At 40.2% G+C, this 22076-nt stretch overlaps 1 protein-coding gene across 4 annotated transcripts in view; it reads left to right on the forward strand.

Moving 5' to 3' along the window:
- Positions 1–22076, forward strand: part of TOX2 (TOX high mobility group box family member 2) — a 256597-nt gene that overhangs the window by 131597 nt on the left and 102924 nt on the right. For 2 of the 4 annotated variants that reach the window (XM_063119869.1, XM_063119896.1), the window contains exons 3-4: positions 1907–2152; positions 7841–7903. In XM_063119869.1, coding sequence (XP_062975939.1) covers positions 1907–2152; positions 7841–7903 — 309 coding nt within the window. The remainder of the gene's footprint in view (positions 1–1906; positions 2153–7840; positions 7904–22076) is intronic. The other 2 variants (XM_063119878.1, XM_063119887.1) reach the window with 1 other exon arrangement.

Genomic DNA, 22076 nt, shown 5'->3' on the forward strand with positions numbered 1-22076 from the left:
AGAAAGGTGCAAAAAAAGAGAAATGAGTTCTCAAGTTGCTGAACTTTTTATTTTTTTGTATTAGGTTGAGAAGCCCGATGTGCTTCGGCCTTTATCTTTGCTAGGCCTTCCTCAGGGGTTTGTAGGAAGTAGTCTGCAGAGTTCTTCCTGGCAACAAAATGTCTTTCACTGATTTATTAGTTGCCATCTTACATCCCATTCATTTCAATGGGTCTACTCTACGTAGGACTGATGTTGGATATACCACAGTAAGGCCGTGAGTGCAACATACCAAAATTTCCTTAACAGAAGTTGTTTGTAATGCTTGCCAGTATGGTGTTTTACCGTCTTGACTAGATACTGTCTGCTCTGTTTTTGATATTTATAATTCTGATCCTAATTTTGATTCAGTCCAAAAAGTTCATTGAAAAGCTTCGACAATACTTTGCCCTTGAATCGAGTAGATGCAGCAGAACATATGCTAAGCATATGAGAGGGGAGATAGGTGCCTTAGGACGCAAACTTATGCAAGTTTAGAGAGAAAAAAGTCCTACATCTCCCAACACTGCCCAGCCAGTAGAACTTATTTCTGTCTAAAAACGCATTGGGTTGTGCCATTATGGTGAACTACTCTGCAGTTTTATCAGAAGGGTATGTTTGTGAAGAATGCTTTAGGTCACTTCAGGTTGGAGTTCTATAACTAGCTAAAAGATCTTGTGCCCCTTTCTCCCACCCCTCTTTTTTTCAAACTCAGAATTTATCATTGTCCTCCTGCTCAGAATACAGTGGATGCTGTGTACTATTTTGCATATGCCTTTTAATTGTATTAAATTACAATCCATCTTTGAAACACAGTGTCCTGGACAAGTTGGTGCTTCGTACATGAAATCTTAGAAGATCTTTGTTACATTAGTACAGAAATAAGGTTCTTAAGAATGTCAAAAAGCTTTGTCTTTGTCAGACAACTCATTCATTGCATTTTGCTCCCTCATCACAAATAACAGTCTTCCTCCAATATTCATTCCTGAAATTAAGTACATTTATAGATCCAGGACAATTTCATGAGTGCAGTACCTGAAGAATTTTTAACATGTAAAGCATATACATAATATTGCCCAACACTTCCTTGAGTCATGAATTAATGAATTAATTTGTTGCGAATATTTTTCCCTCTCCTGCAAGCAAAACATTGTCTTTGCCTAGTCCAAGGGTGCAGAACGTCTTTCAGCCTGATGGCCAAATTCCATTTTGGACAAGCTCCAAAATGGAATTTGACTGCATTCCTATGGAGGGTGTGGCTAAAGGTAAAACAGACATGGCCAAAATACCCCAAGTACCAGCATTTTTAGCTTCAAGTGCTTACAGCCATTAAGTCTTAGCAGAGGCATTTCAACCTTCTAGAATGGGGAAAAACTGCACAATAGCTGGGAAACCACCAAACAATAGGTGGTTTGGGGAAAGGGGGTGGAAACATGGAAGGGGGATATAGCCTTCTGGGGAACCCTGGAGAGCCATATTGAGACCCAAGAGCACTGTATTTGCCCACCCACCCCCAGCCTTCGGGTCTTCATCCCTGGTATAGACACATTCCTTCTTTCAGGCTGCAATTCTATGTGCACTCACTTGGGAGTAAGACTCTACTGAATCCACTTAACTTCCCACTAAGCGGGCTAAAAAGGAGGCTGCCATATCCCACCCAAATGGCAATCAGTGGGTTAAAAATAACTTCACTTTTTATATTCTCGGGATGGCATTAATAGAAAGAGTTAATTCAAATTGTCTGTTCTTAAACAGTTTTTGCAGAAGAAAGTAAAGATGGGCAGATTGCATATCTGGGACTAGCAAAGTAGCCTGTTTTTTTGGACAAATATACTGTACAAACTGTTTTGTAAGAATGATGTGGTTTTTTTCCCCATTTTTGTTTTAGACATACAATGGTCAGAATGAAAATAACGAAGACTATGAAATCCCTCCTATTACTCCTCCTAACCTCCCAGACCCTTCCCTCCTTCACTTGGTGGATCACGAAACTGGATACCACTCACTGTGCCACAGTCTCCCTCCAAATAGCCTGATACCTGCATATTCCTACCAGAATATGGACCTTCCAGCCATCATGGTGTCTAATATGTTAAGCCAAGATGGACACCTCCTCTCTAGTCAGCTGCCTACTGTGAGTAACCTTTGCTTTTCTACTTGTGTTTTTAATACCTTGTATTGTTTACCACTAGCATTCTGTTTAGTGTGCAGAGGTCCTGTTAGTTTCATGCCAGGTTAAGAAATACAAGTTAGCTAAAGTGATGCCTTTTACAAGGTCAAGTTCTGCTTGTAAATTGACAGCTTTTGTATTCAGAAAGCTCTTAACTGCAGAATGAAAGTTCTTGGTTCAATGCAGGGCCCTGTGGCATGTGTTAAGAATTACCAATTATATAACTGAGTCTTTCCATTGTGCTGGCTCAAAGAGTTTTGTGAATCTGAAATCTTGCATATTCTTTTGCTGACAAAATTGGCCCAGGAAATACACCATCTTGTCCCATTTTGTATCACTTGTTTTCATTGTGAACAATTTAAATTTAGATGCATATTCATCAGAAAGCATGCCTTGGGGGGAATTGAAGAAGGTGAGTTACCATCAGTAGATTTTTGACTTGAGGGAGCCAGATCTCAAGGCTAGAAGTTGTACAGTTGACTTCTTTGTAGCCATTTGTATGGTCACATTTACAATTCTTTTCCATGCAATTTTGGATTTGAAATTCTCTGTCTTTTTTTTTAAAAAAAATCCCTTGCTAATAACCAAGATGTATTCATGTGGTGGTTTTATGTTTCACTCTTTGTGTATATAATGCCATACATATTGATTTGGGCCTTTCGGGATTCTCATGTACGTGCTTTATTCTTCTTGCTTGCTTTGGCTTGATTGGCAGAAACAGAGAGATCTTCCCCAGCCTCCTGCTCATTGCTTTGTTGATATATTTTGCGGAAAATACAAGTACCATCACATCCATCCAAGTTACTTTATGATAAGGGAAGTCAACATCTCTATAGGTTAAAGTATGTTGTCAGTATTGGGCTACCTAGCTGTATGTCTGCAAAAATCCATATAGCTTACATTTTAGTTTTTAGTTTTTTGACAGAGCCTTTTCTTGATTTCTTTTTCTTCTGCTCACCCTTGTATACAAGGATATGGTAGAATGAAGCCTCCAAGGCAGGAAAGCTAATGGGCTCATTCATTCATCTTCAATAGCACTGCCTAACTGACTGAAGCAAGCCTCGGTTTTCCCCTGGCCATGTGCACTTGTTGTACCTCACCCATTTTCTTGAGAAGGATTAGGTATTGTTCAGTCCCCTTCCAACTGCATGAGAACTGGGAAAAGAAAGAAAGCTGAGAAAGTAGAAAGAAAGAGGAGAAAGCAAACAGAGACTAAGAAAAGGCTGAGGAGTAGAGATGCTGGACAAACTGCAATGGAATCAAATAAGTTCAGATTCTATGAAACCTGCGGATACTGCAGCAGACCGACTTTTCCCAAGTCACATGGATTCTGTGGACGTGTGGACTGTTGTTGTTTTTAACTTTCTGGAATTTTACGCAAATTTAGTTGCAATAAAATACGTAAAATAATAATAATTATAAAAAACCATTGGCCAAATATACACATTTCCTCCATGGGCTAAATCATGAACATGTGCATTGGGGGAGGGATTTGTACAAGTGCGAATTCGCACAAATTCAGGAATTGGAAAAGATCTGATTCCATCAACGAACGGGCAATGGAACGAAAGGCACCTGATAATTCAAGAAAGCCAGACAGAACAGTTTTTACAAAATCTGTACACCTTTCTGCTTATTACACACACACACCGCCCTTTAGGGCACCAGCTTCCATCATCAAGTCCATTCTAAAGAAAAAAGCAGGATATAAATGAAGTAAATAAATAATAAATTTGAGCTAAGCAAACAGTCCCTCAATCTGCTAGTCTATTTTATGCTCATAATAGTTTAAATTACTACCTTTTGATTACTCTGGGATGTTAAGAAGGTCCGTGTTACCCTTTTGCATAAAATAGCAGCACAGGAATAATTCATTAAACATTTAAAAGGTAGATCTGGGAGAGATTGTCTGAAGTGGTTGTCCAGAGCAAAGGTGAGTTCATCATGGGAGGAGGGAAAATGTGTTGCATTAACTTCAATCATAGTTTTTTGAGCAGTATGGAAATTACTGTGCGATCTTATCAGATAACTGCATGATTTCCTTTCATCGTTGGCTCCTGAGAACATTAACTTCCTTGGATGCATTATTTGATTTATTTAAAACATTTATATCCTGCCTTTCCACAGCTATTGGCCTCCAGGGACACCTACAACAAATAATTAAAATGCTAGCCATTATAATGAAAGCAATAACAATACAGAAAGAGGGGTCCAATCAAAAAGCAGATGAATCATGAATAAAATCAAATGCTGCCAAACCATTGGACCAATAAAGAAAAGGGGTTAGCTGGTGATTAAAAGATATTTATTATGTGGTGACCAGTATAGTGGTGACCAGTATGGCTACAATGTTGAGCTTTGATGAACTTGGCATCCCAAGTTCAAAGTCCTAATAAACTATGAAGTTTTGTTGGTCTTGAGTAAATAACTTATCTCTCAGCCTAATCTACTTCACAGGGGTTTTGAGGTTAGTTGACATGCCAAACAATGCTTTACAAAGTCAAACCAGTGATGACTGAATCACAGTCATAGAACTGATCCAATCCAAGATCTGAAAGCGTGTTCTGAAGCTGGTTTGCAAACTACAGCTTGGGCAAAGTGAGGTGTGCCATTACATATAAACACACCAGCCATCGTTTGGGATGCTGCTGCTCTCTTTGAGGCTTTTGGAGTTTCACCTACACCTTGTGCAAACCATGATATGGCATTACATATGAATTAGCCCATTGTGAGGATAGTATTGCTTTTAGAGGAAGGGTTGGGATACAGATAGATATAACCGTTTTTGCCCAGTTAATATAGCTGCAATTATACAAACCTCCAAGCTAAAGGTAACAGAGTTTTCTACTTATGCGTATGTCAGGTTCTGGAAAGCAAGTAGAATTCATAGGAGACAGTATTGCAGGAATTAGGGAAAGCTCAGTCCAGTTACACCCACCCACTTGACAACCTTCCCCTAAATTTGTGGTGGGCCTGTCTATTTCTTTGTGATTGAAATGAGTGAATTCAGTGAGCCTTACTTCTATCACGGCTATCTCAACAGGCACCTTTATATGAAATCAAACATTACTTTAGGGCTTCTCTTCAGCTGAGTTGATTAAAACATTCATTTCTGAGACAAAAGAGTCAATTTCATATGAAAAATATTCCCCCCCTCAGTTTAATTTAAAGTGCAGCCCCAATGCCTGACCCCTATTTTCATAACATGATAATTTTATCCTGCGATGATTGTCTCATTTTTGAGAGGAGATATTGCACTTATAAATCAGTTTCTAAAATACCCAAAGAAACAAGAGTAGTGGGATTTATTAAGCAGCTTCCACACATCTGAAATAATTTATTTTGGAGTAGTCCTTGGGAAATGTTCTCTTCCTTACTTTATGGTTCTGTTTTACAAATGCAGCATCATGACAATAAATCAGGACTGAGCTGCAAGAAGATAAGAAGAGGGCTTAGTGTGCTGTAAGTGTAGAATAGGCATATTAAGATTTGTTTCCCCCTTGTAATGAAAATGAAAAACGAAAAAAAAAATCTGAAGAAGCTAGAGTTTCCCAGTCGGTTGTGAATGGAGAATGGTTCATTTTAAATGGAGGCCTCTAGAAGCATGATATATCCCTGAGGCTCTGAGCAGCAAAGAGGCCGCTGAAGAAGAAAATTGTCTTTCCGTTTTAAGCCAAAAATGAAAACTTTTCTACCTTTCTGTCAAACATCTTTTCCAAAGCCATCAAAATTTCTGTCTCTGGTTAAAATGATCATTAGCCACTTTTCTGTCACAGCAGATTGGCCATTATTTTCTGTTGACATGCACTCCCAATACTTCCACTATGTGTTCATGGCTGGATAGCATATAGCCCGGTTACTGTATTTCTTCGACTGTAAGTCTCTATCGATTGTAAGACGCACACTAATTTCAGTATCATCGACAGAAAAAAAGCGTTGATTCTAAGAAAAAAGACGCGCCCGCGATTCTAAGACGCACCCCGTTTTTAGAGATGTTTATATGGGGAAAAAGTGCGTCTTAGAATTGAAGAAATACGGTATATACCATGCAGTTCTTAAGTGACATTAATAGAAGCTGTGCATGCACAACAGGGAGAACTCAGTCCTATGTACAGAATAGGTTTCAAAGTTTGTATTAATCCCTTTCAGCTATGTGTCTGACAAAGCCTTACTTCTTTGTATAATGTTACTGGTTTTAAACGTTTGAATTAGTTGTATGTATTTTATGGTGTTTTTATTTGTGTTGCACCCCACCTCGATCCAGAGGGAAAGGCGGGTAACAAATAAATAAAATTATTATTATTATTATTATTATTATTATTATTATTATTATTATATTACGATAAAGTGAACTGTATCTATCTTATTGTCATGCAATCTCTTGCTCCAAAAATGTTTAAAAGTTGAATATGTCAAAATCCATGTAAGACAGCATTTTGCTAATCAAAGGCAGCACCTATAATGTTGTAACACAGTACACAATCGAAAAGTTATGGGTGTGTACTTGTGTGTTTGTGTGTGTGTGTGTGTGCGCGTTTATGCATAGTGTGTTTGTATATAATATGTAAAAGCTGGATGGTGTAAAAGAATGCATTTGTTCTTATGCTCACCCTGTTTTAAAGGTCTGTGTCTGAAAGAAAAGCATGCATCCTGTGCCAAATCATCACAACCAGGAGTAGGAAGACTCTTAGCGTGCTTCTATTTGTAGGGTTGCTAGGTTGCAGTTCAGAGAATCTTCCTGCCTCTTTTAATAGCCCCAGAGTTCTGTAGAAGGATCCAACCAAGGCCTCTCTCCTGTAGCCAGTATACCTTCTTGCCTGCTGAAGCAAGCAAGAGTCTTGTTCTGTCACCATCATGGATGAACGAAGGTACTGGATTATGAGCATATTAGGAGAAGAAGTGGCTGCATCCTCCTTTATGACTGGGGGACTGTTGGAGAGACAGAAAGGTACCCCTAGACAGTTAACTGGCAACCCCTCCTGTTTAAGATCATGTGTACTGTACTTTCCATCTCTGTCAAACCTTTGCTAGCATTTATTATGTTTTAGTGGAAGAGTAGTGCATTAATGTGCAAGAGTTTCAGATCCAAACACAGGAGCTTGCATTCAAGTTAGTGGAACTTAAGGTTCTGTTAAAAATGGGACATGGTAGTGACGAGTTAAGTCCCATTCTTTTCAATGGGAACTAAGAGCAACTAATGTAGTCTGGATCCAACCCAAGGTGTTTGTTTTAGTATTCCTTTTGAGTACTTTGGATCCTGCCCAAGTACGTTTTGGCATAAAAGCTATGGCCACAAATATACGTTATCTGTTTGAATCAACTGGGAACAAGAGGGACTTACCTTGTACAGTCATGTTTTTAAATAAGGAAACCATGTGCAGCTACTCACTAGTGCCGCTTATCCAAGGCATCTTCAGAACATCGTATACAGATGAATAAATAATTCTCACAATAGCCCGGTTAGATAAGTAGAGAGAATGATTGTCCCTCTTCTATAGATAGAAACCTAGAAGGACACAGAGAACCAAGATGATCTAGCTGTCCTAAACGTAGGAAGGTCTTGGGAACAAATAAATAAATGAATAAATGATTCACTGGCAAAGCTTGGAATAGATCCTTTGTTTCCCCTAACTCCCAACCCTGTTGCTTTAGTCATTAGATTGCCTTCCACTGAGGTCCATGGGACTGCACAGGAGTAACTATTTGCAGCATGTGGTAAGTGTTTTCAGAAATGGAGCTTTTAACTCCATGCATATGTGCAGTTTTGTTTAAATTAGCATACCCATATGCAGAGAATTAAACTTAATCTCCATTATTGTTTCATGATGTGTGTTTTTCATGATGTTAAGAATTACTGATTAGCTAGTAATCGGAAGCAGTATTTCCCTTACTTTTTTGTGTAGTTAAATTGGGATAGAAAGCTAAAAGTGGATAGAAGTGTACAAAACAGAACAAAACTGTTAAATTTTATTATTATTAAAATATACAGAAAGCAATGGCTCTTCTCCAGATAATCATAATACAGAAAAAAAAATCTCAACAAAGTATTGATATCCTACAAAAGAGCAAAACTTTAAAAACTACTTACACCATTGGAATTAGCTGCACATAAGGGAAATAAATGGGTTAAATCCAACAATACACTAGGAGAAGTCCTCTAGCACTTTGGGACTTTCTCCCTCTCTCCTTGCCACTACAGCACTGACTGAAAATTTTCTCCGAAGGATTTCCCAGCCCTCTGGAACAGATTTTCAGGTTGTGTAAGCAGCTGCGGAGGGCAAGGTTGGGGGAATCCATCAGTGGAATGACCCAGTTGGATACAACTGTATGAAATGCAGAGTAAGGCAATAGCTCAGTTTAGGCATCCTATTAAGTCATGGTTAAGGAAGCTTAGGTTTTGTGATAAGCTGGCAGTTCCGAATCAGAAACAGTAGGTTAAAGTGGATTTGCATATTATTGTTTCATGATACCTGAATTGATCAATCATAATTATAGTCATCACTTTACCTTCAGAGGCTGCTACACCATAGGGTCAGGAATAAACCTATGAATTTAAGAAATTGATTGCTAACCAAGTAAAAAATGAAAGCAGACTTAGCTACAGAGTCTAATCCATGGGTGTCCTGTAGTAAGTTTTGAAGCTCAAATCGTGGGATGAGGTTCTTAACTATCATTGGACATGATGTTGCAATTGAGCCATTGTGACTTTGTTTCTAATTTATCTAAACTGTAAAAAAAATAGTAGCATAGGTCAGGGGCCATGGATACTTCTTCAGGGCTCAACTATAACTGTCAATTATAGTCTTTGTTGAATGGGACCATTGAGTTCCAGTGTCCAAAGCGAGACACTCAAGCAAGCTTCTGTAGGATTGTGGCCTAATAATTGAATTAAGGTTACAATTTTATACTCCTTTACCTGTGAGAAGGCCACATTGAATAAAGTTGGATTTATTTCCGAATGAACATTTATGGGATTGTGCTGTAAGTATCCAGTGGCTTCAAATGACCAAGCACCACTGTTTCAACCCTCCCCTCATTAATTTCAATTGGGTTGTGTCAGAGTGCCATGTAAGCCCAGCTACATGAGTGGAGGGTGTGCAGCAGCAATGCTTGGTGGATTACACACAATGCATATTTAATGGAATGATTTGATGAGTGCATTGTTAAGTTTTAAAACTTTCAACCTTTGCTAGAAGATTAAAGATTCTACATACTACCTTTCATCTGTTCTTTGCACCTGTCGAACCTTTTCTCCATTGACTGTGAGATATGAAGAAAGTTAATTTTCTCTTCATTAAGGCAAGGGGAGTGTGGCCAACATTTTGACCACATCCTGCTGCACTGGTTATAAAAGAAACTTTAGTTCTATAAATATCCTGCATACACCAAGTTCTTATTATGAAGGAGCAAAGTGAGGAGGAAATTTGCCAGTTGAGGTGTAACCACAGATGTCGATGTGTTCCTTTCTCTTCTTGGGTCCTGCCTGATGCGAAATGCTGTTACAAAGACAAGGAGACTGTTTTGGGCCCACACATGTTTATTTTTATAAACACAACATTAGCATCCCAGTATTGTCAGGAAGTCATGCTGCACTAGATGTGTTACTAGTTGGAATTTGTTACATAGTCCATGGCCTCTGTTGAAAGCAGTTGTGGGCAGCATTCAGTTTCATTGATGTGCAGTGCCCTAGAGAGGAGGTGTGTTAGGAACCTGATGCATTGTCAGAAAAATAGGAGTAAGGAACACACAGCTGAGTCAACATCAAGAAATGATTTGTCAGGGGAGAAACAAGAGGACAATTGTTGTTTATGCTTATACGTAGCAGTAAACATTCCTGCCAGCTTCTGGACCCGGTTTGGATTATTTTTTAATTCAGAATGACTCCTGACTATTCTTCAGCATGTCCCTTTCTATGGTTTGGTTTTCCTTGGCTTCAGATGGATGTCTTTGGCTTATTGACCTTGGACTATTTTAATGACCAACTTGAGGTGCTGCTTATCACTCAGCTCCAGTGATTTATGACATGGGTTTTTGTTAGTGTAAAATCTGCCCCACTGCTACAGCTGGTGGAGGTAGTCTCAAGGTTGTGTTAACGACTACAAAGATTTTGGTCTTGGGAGTCTTCAACATACATGACAAGGTCACCTTGTTTAGGGTACCATGGCAACTATGGTCCTGTCTCAAATGATTAGATCTGGTTTTCTGTACTGGATTGGGAAAAGGTGATCTGTGGGTGAGCACCTGAAAATGACTCTGTTGTCATGGATAGACCACCATCTGTTCAGGTTTGGCTACTACCTGCTGCTTCTGTGGGGGTGGAGAGCCAATTTTAATGGTCTGCACCTGAATGCTCATGGATCCAGAAAGTTTCCTGCAGTCTCTGGAGGAGTTTCCCCATAGCTTTTAGCTAAGTGTTCTACCACATCCGTGCCTGCAATAAAGAGATGTCTTGGGGTATTGATACTATTACTCTCAGATGTCCTCAGCTAAATTTTGAAGTTGTGTTGGCTCCATTGTATTCTGAGGACCTGAAAGCAATGAAATGATTGAGTTGACAATTAGAGCACAAATGGCAGGAAGACCCAGGGAAAACATGATCCAAAATGGCCTAGAGTAGAGTCAGTTTTAGGGACTTCTCTGTGGGATTGAAGAAAGCTTAGTTTTCTGCAACCATTGCTTCTGCACAATGTTGACCATTGCTGTTTTAAGCTATTCTGAATGCTAAGGGTCAACTGGTAGAACTCTTGATGACCAAGTACAATCAATTTGCTTTATATTTTGCAGACAAAATCATATTTGCATTGACTTTGATCTCATTGTTATTACAAAGTCAAAGATGGATGTAGCCATGACACCATCAGGTCATATTGTTGCTGATACTTTTCAGCTTGTGCAGCCTGAGAAGGTGAACAAGCTGTTTGCAGCATTGAGGGCTATCACCTGCTTGCCAAGTCCTTGCTCTTCCTGTCTCTTTTTAACGTGTCTTTGGGAGAGGGAATGTACTCTACTGTATTGAGGGAGTGGTGGTTTAACCTTCTTTGAAGAAATCTGGCTTGGACCCCAATATTTTGGATAACTTTTTCTTTTTCATTTTTATACCGCCCAATAGCCGAAGCTCTCTGCCCAAACTTTTGCCCAAAGTTCAATTTATTATTTAAACAAAGTATTGGAGTTCATAGTGATGCCTCAACTTCAGGCAGTTTTGGATGATTATTTTGATGCATCCAAATCTGGTTTCTGGCCTTGTTTTGGGACATAAGCAGCCTTGGCCACCTGTAGATGACTTATATCAAAGAATGGATGGAGGGAGTGTAACCCTGTTGGTTCTATTGGACGTCCCATCAGCTTTCAATACTGTTGACCATAATATTGATCAGTGGTATTCAAATGGGATTGCATTCTCCCTGAAAGACCAAATAGGCAATAGGCAATTTGGTGTTCTCCTGGATGTGGAGCTATCATTGTTGTTGTTGTTGTTGTTGTTGTTGTTGTTGTTGTTGTTGTTGTTATAATATTTATATACTGCCCCATAGCCGAAGCTCTCTGGGTGGTTTACAAAGGTTAAAAACAGTGAACATTAAAAACAAATATACAAAATTTTAAACCATAAAAAGCATAAAATACAAACAAAAAACAGACAGTAACCTATAGAGGCACAGGTGGCATCAATGTCTAAGAGTGACTTTTACTATCTTAGGCTGGATAATAGCTGCAACCCTATCTGGAGAAATCAGACCTTGCCTCAGTTACTGTGCTGTTTAAGCCCATAGGTTCTATGATATAGCTTGAGTTGCAAATCAGATCTTTAGCAGGGTTCAGATTGGGTCAGTTTTCCCAGAAACCAAGATGGAAAAAGATCTGCACCACAGAAAGCTCCAAGTAGTGCTGAGACTGGAAGCTAGTCAGGGTATTGAGAGCCAGTGTGGTGTAGTGGCTAGAGTGTTGGACTGGGAGTTGGGAGATCCAGGTTCTAGTCCCCATCAGCCATGGAAATCCACTGGGTAACTTTGGGCAGGGCACAGACTCTCAGCTCCACCCACCACATAGGGTTGTTGTTGTGAGGATAAAGTGGAGAGGATGAGGATTATGTAGGCCACCTTAGGTTCCTTGCAGGAAAAAAAGGCAAGATATAAATGCAATAATAAATAAATAAAATAAATTGTCTGTAGGTTGCTCCAACAAGGAGCAGAGCAAGACTGAGACATAAATAGAAATGTAACAGTGTTTAGGTTGGTTGGCACTATCTCATGCTGACTGAGGTGTGGCCTCTTAAAAGGGGCTAGCCTTTTCTAACAATCTCAGTCTGCAACATGGGAATAGCTGGGGTATGCTAGTGTCCTCATGGCCCGAGTCCTCAGAATCTGAGGATGGGAATGCAACCTTCTCTGGATGCAGAAGAACCAACTCCTGGGAATTTTCTGGTGAACTGGGTCCTAGGGAGGTGGAAGCTGCGTGATGCTTTTCCATGGCCCAATTATCTGAACCATTAACTGGTGCCTCATCAGAGGATGGGGTTGGGATCCTCAGAGGATGAGGATTCAGGGACCTGATCCATAACTGCCACACTTACTCTGATTTCATCCAGATTAGATAACTGCAACATGTCTACATGGGACGGCCTTTAAAGATGGTTTGGGAACTTCTGCTAATACAGAATGCAGCTGCTAGAATGTTTGTGGGGACCAGGCAGTCAAAAGATATTATACCTTTACTGTACCATTTCCATTGGGTGCCTGTTCATTTCTGGGTGCTGGTTTTGATCTTTAAAACCCTAAGCAGTTCAGATTATATGAACGACTGTCTGCACCCATAGAAACTTGCCCGAACCCTAAGACTGATCTCGGAGGTCCTGCTCGTTAGCCTGCAATTAAGATCTATTAGACTGGGAGGCATTAGACAAGGGGCCTTTTCAGTGGTGGTCTCATATTTTTGAACTCCCCTCCTAAAAGAGACATGTATGGCCCCAAGTTTGTCAGCTTTTAAACCAACCTTAAAACCCTTTATATTTCAGTCTGGATTTTATTGAAGTGTTGCCTAATGGGCTTTTAAAACGCTGCTGTTTTTAGTTTGTGATAGATTATTTTATGTATATTGTGTATGCTGTCTATTTTGATAGTTTTATAAACCTTAATGGGAGGGCTTTGCCCTGAAAGGTAGCATATAAATCCCCTAAAAAATTAAAATTATCTAGTCATTACCATCATATGCACAGTGAAGGGCAATGGCACTTTGGTGTCTGATTACTGAGGATTTCTGGATGATCTGTACAATGCTTACATGGTGTGGTTGCCATCTTTGCTCACGCTACATTAGTTATTGTTGTTGTTTTTAAAAATTGATCCACGCAAGAGCTGTTAAATAACATGGCTACTCCTTATACCAGTGTTGGGATGGGAAGAAACCACATTGTCCACTCATTTTCATGTGACTCCCTCTTTCAAACATTGCAAGTGGCATGGGGGCTGACTGTACAGAAGCAGCATGTGCTGTACACAGGAAATGAAAGAATTGGACATCAGTACAAGAGATGACATTTTGGCTGGCTGGTTTCCAAAAATGTCTGCCTAAAGTTCAAACTTCATGCTATCATGATTCATAACACAGGTTGCAACCACTGTGGATAAGATTGATTTTGTAATGTCTACCAAATTGGAAAGGAATCAAAAGATAAGACTTGGGGCCAGTTAAAATGTTACCCATGGAGGTCACTGAAAAACACATCTGCATTGTGGTGCTCAGTGCAATGGAAGTGGGGGTGTGGGAAGAGAACCATGTATGCTACCTTGAGTTCATGGGAGGGAATGCAGGATATAAATTTTAATTTTAATGTTGTTGTTGTTATTGTTGTTATTATTATTATTAACTACAACAACACCAGGAGCAACCGAGAGGTAATGTTTGCAAGCCCTTACATCATGTAACATTCTAGTTGTGTGGAGTGTCTCCATCTTGGTGCTGCATGTTCTTGGTGGGATTTGGGTATTGAAGAGAAAGAAGTTGCTGGGAGATGAATGGCTTTAATGCAAGAAGGGAAGGTGGGAGAGTGAAGTAGAAAGACTGCAGGAGATAAGCAAAGGAAATATTGAAATAGGAAGGAGGGGAGGATAAGAGCTGCAAGGATTAGGAATACAAATGGAGCCAACAAAAAAGGGCACGTTGAAGCAAATTTCTCAGTGCAGTGGAATGCTTTTACTTTTTTTTCATTTGAGCAGGAAGCTTCCCCCCTTCTTCTCATTTCTTCATTCCATTTCTATACAGCCCTATAGCCAAAGTTCCCTCACTAGTTCACAACATGATAAAACATAATGTGAAACCTTTAACATACAAAAATGTAAAACATTTTTTTTGTGGGGGGGGAACAATAGCAGCCCTTTCCAGCCCTTTTATAGTATGTAGGGAGACATAAGCTATCAGGAGGTTGCTGAGCACTTTTTAGATGTTCATTTTGCAGGAATAATATCAGATACAGCAGGGAGTTCTTTTCAGCAACTTGGAGAAGAATGTGAAGCAGCACTGAGAGACAGACTGTGCAAAAGGAGAGGTGGGGGCATCTATTGAGCAGTCTGGGTTAAAGAACTGTCAACAAGAAATGGGTTTTCAGGGGGGATTTGGAAATACATTCATTTGTCAGAAACAAAAGCCAGATCAAAGCCAGAACAGGTGAATGCTCCATGCAGTACAACCCTCTTCCCTATAATGATAGCAGGACAAGATGGTTTTGAGACAATGGCCCCATTTGGAGAACCATAAGCACAACAGAATGCTATGCCCGTGCTCCTGTGCTGATGTGGCAACTGCACAAATCAGAACAGAAATGTCTCATGGCATTGGTGGAGGGAAGGGTGGTGAATGGGAAAAGTGTGTGTGTGTGTATTCAGTGTAAATTGCCTATTATGATAGCCAGAGGAACGTAGACTGTCTGGGGTGGTCCTGCTCCATCTCCTGCTCTACCTAACAGCTGATTAGTGCTAAGGAAAGACAATGGGTGCTTCCAGACAGAGGCTACCTAGTGGTATCAAACACATTACGCATAGTACAATTATTCCTTCCTTCACATTTTTTAATGGAAAAAAATGGAAGAAGTACTGGGAAAACACAGGAGTAGTATAAGTTTGACAGACTTTGTATTTCTGGGCGCAAAGATTACTGCAGGCGCCGACTGCAGCCAGGAAATCAGAAGACGTTTACTTCTTGGGAGGAGAGCAATGACAAATCTTGATAAAATAGTTAAGAGCAGAGACATCACACTGACAACAAAGGTCCGCATAGTTAAAGCAATGGTATTCCCCGTAGTAACCTATGGCTGCGAGAGCTGGACCATAAGGAAGGCTGAGCGAAGGAAGATAGATGCTTTTGAACTGTGGTGTTGGAGGAAAATTCTGAGAGTGCCGTGGACTGCAAGAAGATCAAACCAGTCCATACTCCAGGAAATAAAGCCAGACTGCTCACTTGAGGGAATGGTATTAAAGGCAAAACTGAAGTACTTTGGCCACATAAGGAGAAGACAGGATACCCTGGAGAAGAGGCTGATGCTAGGGAAAGTGGAAGGCAAAAGGAAGAGAGGCGGCCGCTCAAGGGCAAGATGGATGGATGATATTCTGGAGGTGACAGACTTGACCTTGGGGGAGCTTGGGGTGGAGACAGCCGACAGAAAGCTCTGGCGTGGGCTGGTCCATGAAGTCACGAAGAGTCAGAAACGACTGAACGAATAAACAACAAAGTATAAGTTGAAGACATCTTCTGGAACTACAGCTGTCGTCAAGGGTAGGCATGGTTGGGCACCTACGGGGGGCCCATGTCCCAACCCCTGCTCATTGACAAAAGCCTGTTGGACTTGCGCCTCCTCTTCATAATTGTAACCTGCTTGTTCTCCTGCCTCTTGCTCTGACCCAGACAGTGGGGGTGAGAAGCAGCAGCAGTAGATCCCACTGCCTGCTTGCTCGCTAGCTCTCTGCTTGCTAGCAAGCAAATGGTAGCAATGATGAGAAAGAGGATGAAAAGCAATAGCAATCGGTGACAATGGCAGTGAGAAGGTAGACTCACTGAAGGAGGGGGTCCATTGAGGGTGTCTTGCCTGAGGGCCCTCTAAACCATGGAGCTGACACTATCTGTACTCCTCATAAAATTCTACTATGACTGAGACAGGGTGATTGCATGATAAAGGCCAGGTCTGGAAGCACACTTCATTTAGAAGCTTCAAACAGAATAAATCTACTAGGGAGGCAGGAAGAAGAAGATTCCAAACCACAGGCAACATTGTGGGCAGTTCGGGGCAGTTGTTGAATGTTGAGTTTCTTCTTCAGACTTTCATATACATAGTAAGCCTGATCTGCATGCAAAAATCTGATTTGTTCACTCACTGCTGTTACATTTTCCTTTGCATGATCCCCTTATAGAATAGTGCCACTGAACGCCTCATTTTCTCAGTTTCCATGATGCGTGCTCAGGGCTGTTAGATAATGTGGTAGGTGCTGGTGAACGTTTTATGCAGAGATCTTTTAGCATGCCAGTAAAGCTGTTGTAAATAGAAACTGCTGAGCCAGGATGTTTGTGTCCTCAATTTGTTGTTGGTGCTTTTACCCTATAGATGTGGCATTAGCCAATGTCACGCCTCTCTTGTCTGGGTATATTTTTGTTTTGAGGTTGAAGTTGCAGTTGCACTCACAAAGGGGCGTTCCCTCTTTTTATTCACTTTACTGGAACAATCTAAAATCCTGATGCACATGAATAACAACACTTCAAATAAATAAAGTGGTTCTTTATTCTTCTTCTCTCCAATTGGGAGATTAGTTTCCCCAGGAGCGAACATAGGGGGCTTGGATCCCTGAGCCTGGAGTGACTCGTTTCAGGGGCATACTGTTGATGGGTATGCTGGCAGTTAAGTGCTCCTGCCAGTCTTACGTGAATTCACAATCAACCGTGACCTATATTTGCTCGTTGCTAACAATGGTTAAGGGTGCTCCTAAATTCCAATTTTGAAATCCAATCATGGTTTGCAAAGGTCACACATATTCTGCCAGGTATGAGGGAGGTGAGAGAGAACATGAGACTGGATGGTGAGTTCCTGATCACAAAAACACAGTGATCCTATTCAGAAAACACACTAAGCCAAGGCGGTTAAGCATTTTGAGCTAAACGTTATGGCTTAGTGTGTCGTGTGAACCATTCCTAACCATGGTGGTTACATAACCATGGTTTAAACATGCTCACTAACCATTTGCTGCAAAAGGGTTAATAGCCTAACCATGATTTTACCATGATTTAGCATGTTATCTGAATAGTCCAGTGAGTGTTATAACTTCAGAGCCTCTCAACCTCTCATTCATTTAGGCAAGGAAAGAGGGCTACTGTACATGTTACAAGACTACATAGAGGCCACTAAATTGCACTATGTTGCAGCTATTACCACATTTTAACCCGTTCATGTGCAGCAGATTGCATAAACTTCACCACTCCATCAGAGATTTTGCCTGTCAGATGTTTCTCATGGTGTACAGTTCAGGTGGAGCTGCATTTTTTTAGTTGTGAATTGGCAGTCAGGTACTTGTGTATTTTTTTTCTAATTGTACAGCACTGTGGTATATATTAGCTGGTTTTTTAAAAAATAAATTATGATGATGACGAGAGTGACATTCATTTTACATCTTTATACAGCAACCTACTGTGATTTAGGTGTTGTTGTTATTTTATTATTAAGAAAAATAAATCCTATGTAGAAAGAACATCAAAGCAGTATAGAACACAACTGTCATCTTCCTGGAAAAACCAAATGTTGCTCCTTCCCTGAGTTACAGTGTTTAAAAACACCTGTGAAGTGCAATGAGAAATAAATTAGCATTTAAATATAGCAGTACATTTTCCAGGCCTGGCAACCGACCGCTGCAATAAAGCAGAGCATAAAGCCATTCAAATCAAGCTGCAAAACAAATTGAATTCCAAATTAGCAGGCTTACAAAAATAAACAGAGGTAAATGTTGGAGCGTTTTAAATGTAACGCCAGACATTGTTGACACGGGGAACAAGCAAGCAAATTGAAGTGTTCAGGACTCTGAGACTTCTTGTAATCCTCTGAAGACAGTAGTCAGCCTCTCTGTGTTTGAATGGAGCCTTTACACTTTTGGTTATAACTTACTTGAAATTCTGCTCATTTCTGGGACTCTATTTAAAAACTAAATTCTCTGCCATAAGTCCATGGTGAGGCATAATCATAATACAATCCTACGTGAAGATTTTCTTTGTATTAATCGGAGGCCTGTTTGCAATCCTGTGCTAGTGTTTTTCTCAGAGGCAATAAATGAAAGAAATATGTCTTTTTAAATTTTATAAAACTCAAAGAAATGGTTTTAAACAGCTTTTCTTCACCTCCTATAATTATTTATTTTCAAACAGTCCTTCAGGGTAATGTTCCGTTTTCTTATTTCACACTCCTTTTTCTCATAAATGAACCATCACTTCAATAAATCATTATGAAAACAGAGACTAACACAAACCCTGAAAGGTTGAAAGATTTATGTAACACATTTATGTTTTCCATTTTCTCATTCTGGTACTCTGCTGCTAAAGCTAAGCTAATAAAAGCTGCTATTAATATTTCTTGTTGCCTAGCAACCGCAGAGAGGGAGTAATAGCTATAGCTAGAAAAATAGATGACCGATAAGGAAAAATTCAATTCTTTTATTATCTCAAGGGAAAATGGGCTTTTACTGGAACATTATGATGTACGAGTGCGAAGTTGAATACAAAGGATTTTTCAGGTTGTTTTTCTGTTTTTAATTAACATTATTTTACCTTTGCTAACTCTCTTTAAGTTGTTCCCCTCCCCCCCCTTCTTAGGCTTAATTGAACAGCCCCCACTAATGCTCTCATTGTAATGAATTTGGCATATACATTTTGAAACTTTTTTTTTTAATCCTAGGGAGTATGGAGATACATTCACTTGTTTGTTATGTTTTTCTCCAGGCTGATATTTACAACATTACATCCAATTGCTTTTATGTGTATCTGTGTGTCCTTAACTGAAGGAATGCATGGTTCAGAGAAGCTACTTTTTAATTATTTGCTGTGTGTGTTCAAGTTGATAGTGTTTGTGTCCTTTAGGAGAGATTTTACTTTAGTTAATTCACTACTTTAAACCATGAGGGATGCATTTGTTAACTAGATGTGGTGACTATTTTCAAAAAGTCCCTTTATAATGGGAATGAGCCAGAACACTCTCTCTCTCTCTCTCTCTCTCTCTCTCTCTCTCTCTCTCTCTCTCTCTCTGTGTGTGTGTGTGTGTGTGTGTGTGAGAGAGAGAGAGAGAGAGAGAGAGAGAGAGAGAGAGTTATCTCTTATCAAGGTGAGTGCAGGCGTTAAGTCTTCATAGAACTCTTCTATAAGCAAATCTGTGCAAGCATCTTGAGTTCTAATCTATATTAATCACTGGACGTTGCTAAGAAACAACTTTGTGCCACCTGGAACCGTCATAAGATTTCACTTTTTTGCCTTCATTTGTGCAACATGTTGAGAAGAGACCTGGCAGAAGTGGAAGAAATTATCTGTCATTTTTAAAAGACAGGAAATGAGGAACTTGTTGCATATGTTTTGATTGTATGAGAGCCAAACAAAGATGACTTAGCCAGTCTTGTTATGATTAGACTTGACCTTGGATCCTTATTTTTCCCTTAGGGAAAAATGGTAATTTCTCAGCAAGGTGGAAAGCTCACTGAAATATAATAGTTCAATATTACTTGCAACTTTATTGCATGATATGCAAGAGGCAGCCCTAGTGCTAAGAAAATAGTACAGAGCATCCAGCTATTCTCTCTATTTTTGAGTCTCTCCACAACACCTTGTACCCCATACTAACCACACACACAAAAATGGGAATTTAGATTTCTAATGCATTCTGTGGGCAGCTTCCCAACACTGAAGAGGACCTGTGGCCTCATGCATATCTTCACTTTTAAATACTAAAACCAACACAAGTAAATGTTCCTGTGTTGTCCAAGAAACTTGGCAGAGACATGGCAGTGGTGTGAATTACCAGTTCAGGAGCAACAGGGCAGGCTTTAGGACTCTGGGAATGTGTTCAGAAACTGCAACTCACTGGCCTTTCAGACAGCGTGCTAAGCCATGGTTAGGCTGCTAACCCTTTTGCAGCAAATTGTTAGTGAGTGTGTTTAAACCATGAATATGTAGCCACCATGGTTAGGAATGGTTCACATGTCCTGCTAAGTTATGGTTCACACAACACAGTAAGCCATAATGTTTAGTTCGAAATGTTTAACCAGCATCGCTTAGTGTGTCATTTGAACAGAGTCGTTGAGTAACATCAGCAGAAATCCAGAAAAAAAAGGAAACATATAAAGTTCCCCATATGTACATAAATGGGCAGGGGATTGTGGAATAATAAATCATATTTATATATATTTGGCCATTGGCCATATTTGGCAATTCTGTCCCTCTTTCAATCTAATATTGTTCCCATTCACTTCACTTATTCTTAGAAATTATTTATTTCTCCTTTAATTTGTATAACACCTTCAGTGTGCATAGTTCTGTCTCCACATGACTGACAGTAAGGACTAGGAATGCACACATTTAAATAGACACTTCTGAGCAAACAACTCCATCATATTTACATACATACAGATGGTTTTAATACTTATGAGTTCTATCTAGTACTGTGCCAAAATTTAATACTTGAACATTATTGAGGGGCAAAGTGGTTTTTCAAGGTGAGTGAAAAATCTCTTGGGTAAAGGTATCAGCCTTAGCTGTCTTATGCATGTATTTCTCACTTGTTTCCAGCCCCAGTATGCTGCAGCTTTAGAGCTATTGCTAAGGCTTCTTGCTTCTGCACTGCATGATACCAGCCAATTAGGGATGACATAGTGCAGGGGTGCAGAACGTCAGGCCCAGGGGCCAAATTTAGCCCTGTGGGATTCCAATATGGCCCTCAGGGTTTCCCAGGAGGCCATGCCCCCTACCCCTGGCCTCACCCCCTTTCTTCCAAGGTTTTCCTGGCTTTTATGCAGCTTCCCCCTCCCCCCCCCCCGGATTCTACGTTTAAATGCTTCTCCTAAGGCTTAGTTACTGGCAGTAAGAGCATTAAGCTAAGATATTCTGCCGTTTCTGATTTTTGGCACTGTCTGTTCTGCCTTTGACCTTGCCCATCACTCCAAATTGGAATTGGAGTGGTGGCCCTGAGACCTTCTCCAAATTGGAATTAGGCCCTTGGGCTGAAAGAGGTTCTGCACCCCTGATGTAGTGAATGTAAACGATGTCAAAATGTCATGTAGCCATAGGATGATGTCACTGAGGGCAAAACCCTCATATTGCCATCACTCTGAATGGACCGGAAAGAGGGATTGCATCCATATTGCCAAGGCAACCAGGCCGACGCTCCTTGCTTTGTCATGCTGTGCTGGGAGTATCATGTCCTGCCAGGGCTATGCACCAACACTTTCAATCTGACCAGTGCTTGACTAGTTGTAGGAGTATGTGGATAGGAATGTACATCCCTAGCCACATTTTGCTCAAGTAAAGGAGATGGAATCAGAGCAAGGGAACGTTGGCCAGTTGATTTGGCAACAGGGAAATGTTCCCTCCTCTGACACCCTCCCCATTGTGAACACTTTTGCACCCTTGCAGAAAGGGGTTGTTAAAACATAACAGACAATGGAGTGTTTTTGCAGAGTGTTAGTGAAAAGGGTTCATGAAAAGCTATCTGCTGATTCTTGCTCAACATTAGTTCTACCAAGATGAGGATGGTGAAGACGAGGGTGAATACTCTTCATAATCTGCCCTCTGCCACCCCTTTGTGGATTTGCACATTTGTGATAAAAAGGAATGCCATATGTCTGGCAAATTAATGTCTTCAGTTCAACAGTGTTGATGGATGCCA

The sequence above is a fragment of the Elgaria multicarinata genome, chromosome 1 (assembly GCF_023053635.1).
Source record: "Elgaria multicarinata webbii isolate HBS135686 ecotype San Diego chromosome 1, rElgMul1.1.pri, whole genome shotgun sequence".
NCBI classification, from domain to species: domain Eukaryota; kingdom Metazoa; phylum Chordata; class Lepidosauria; order Squamata; family Anguidae; genus Elgaria; species Elgaria multicarinata.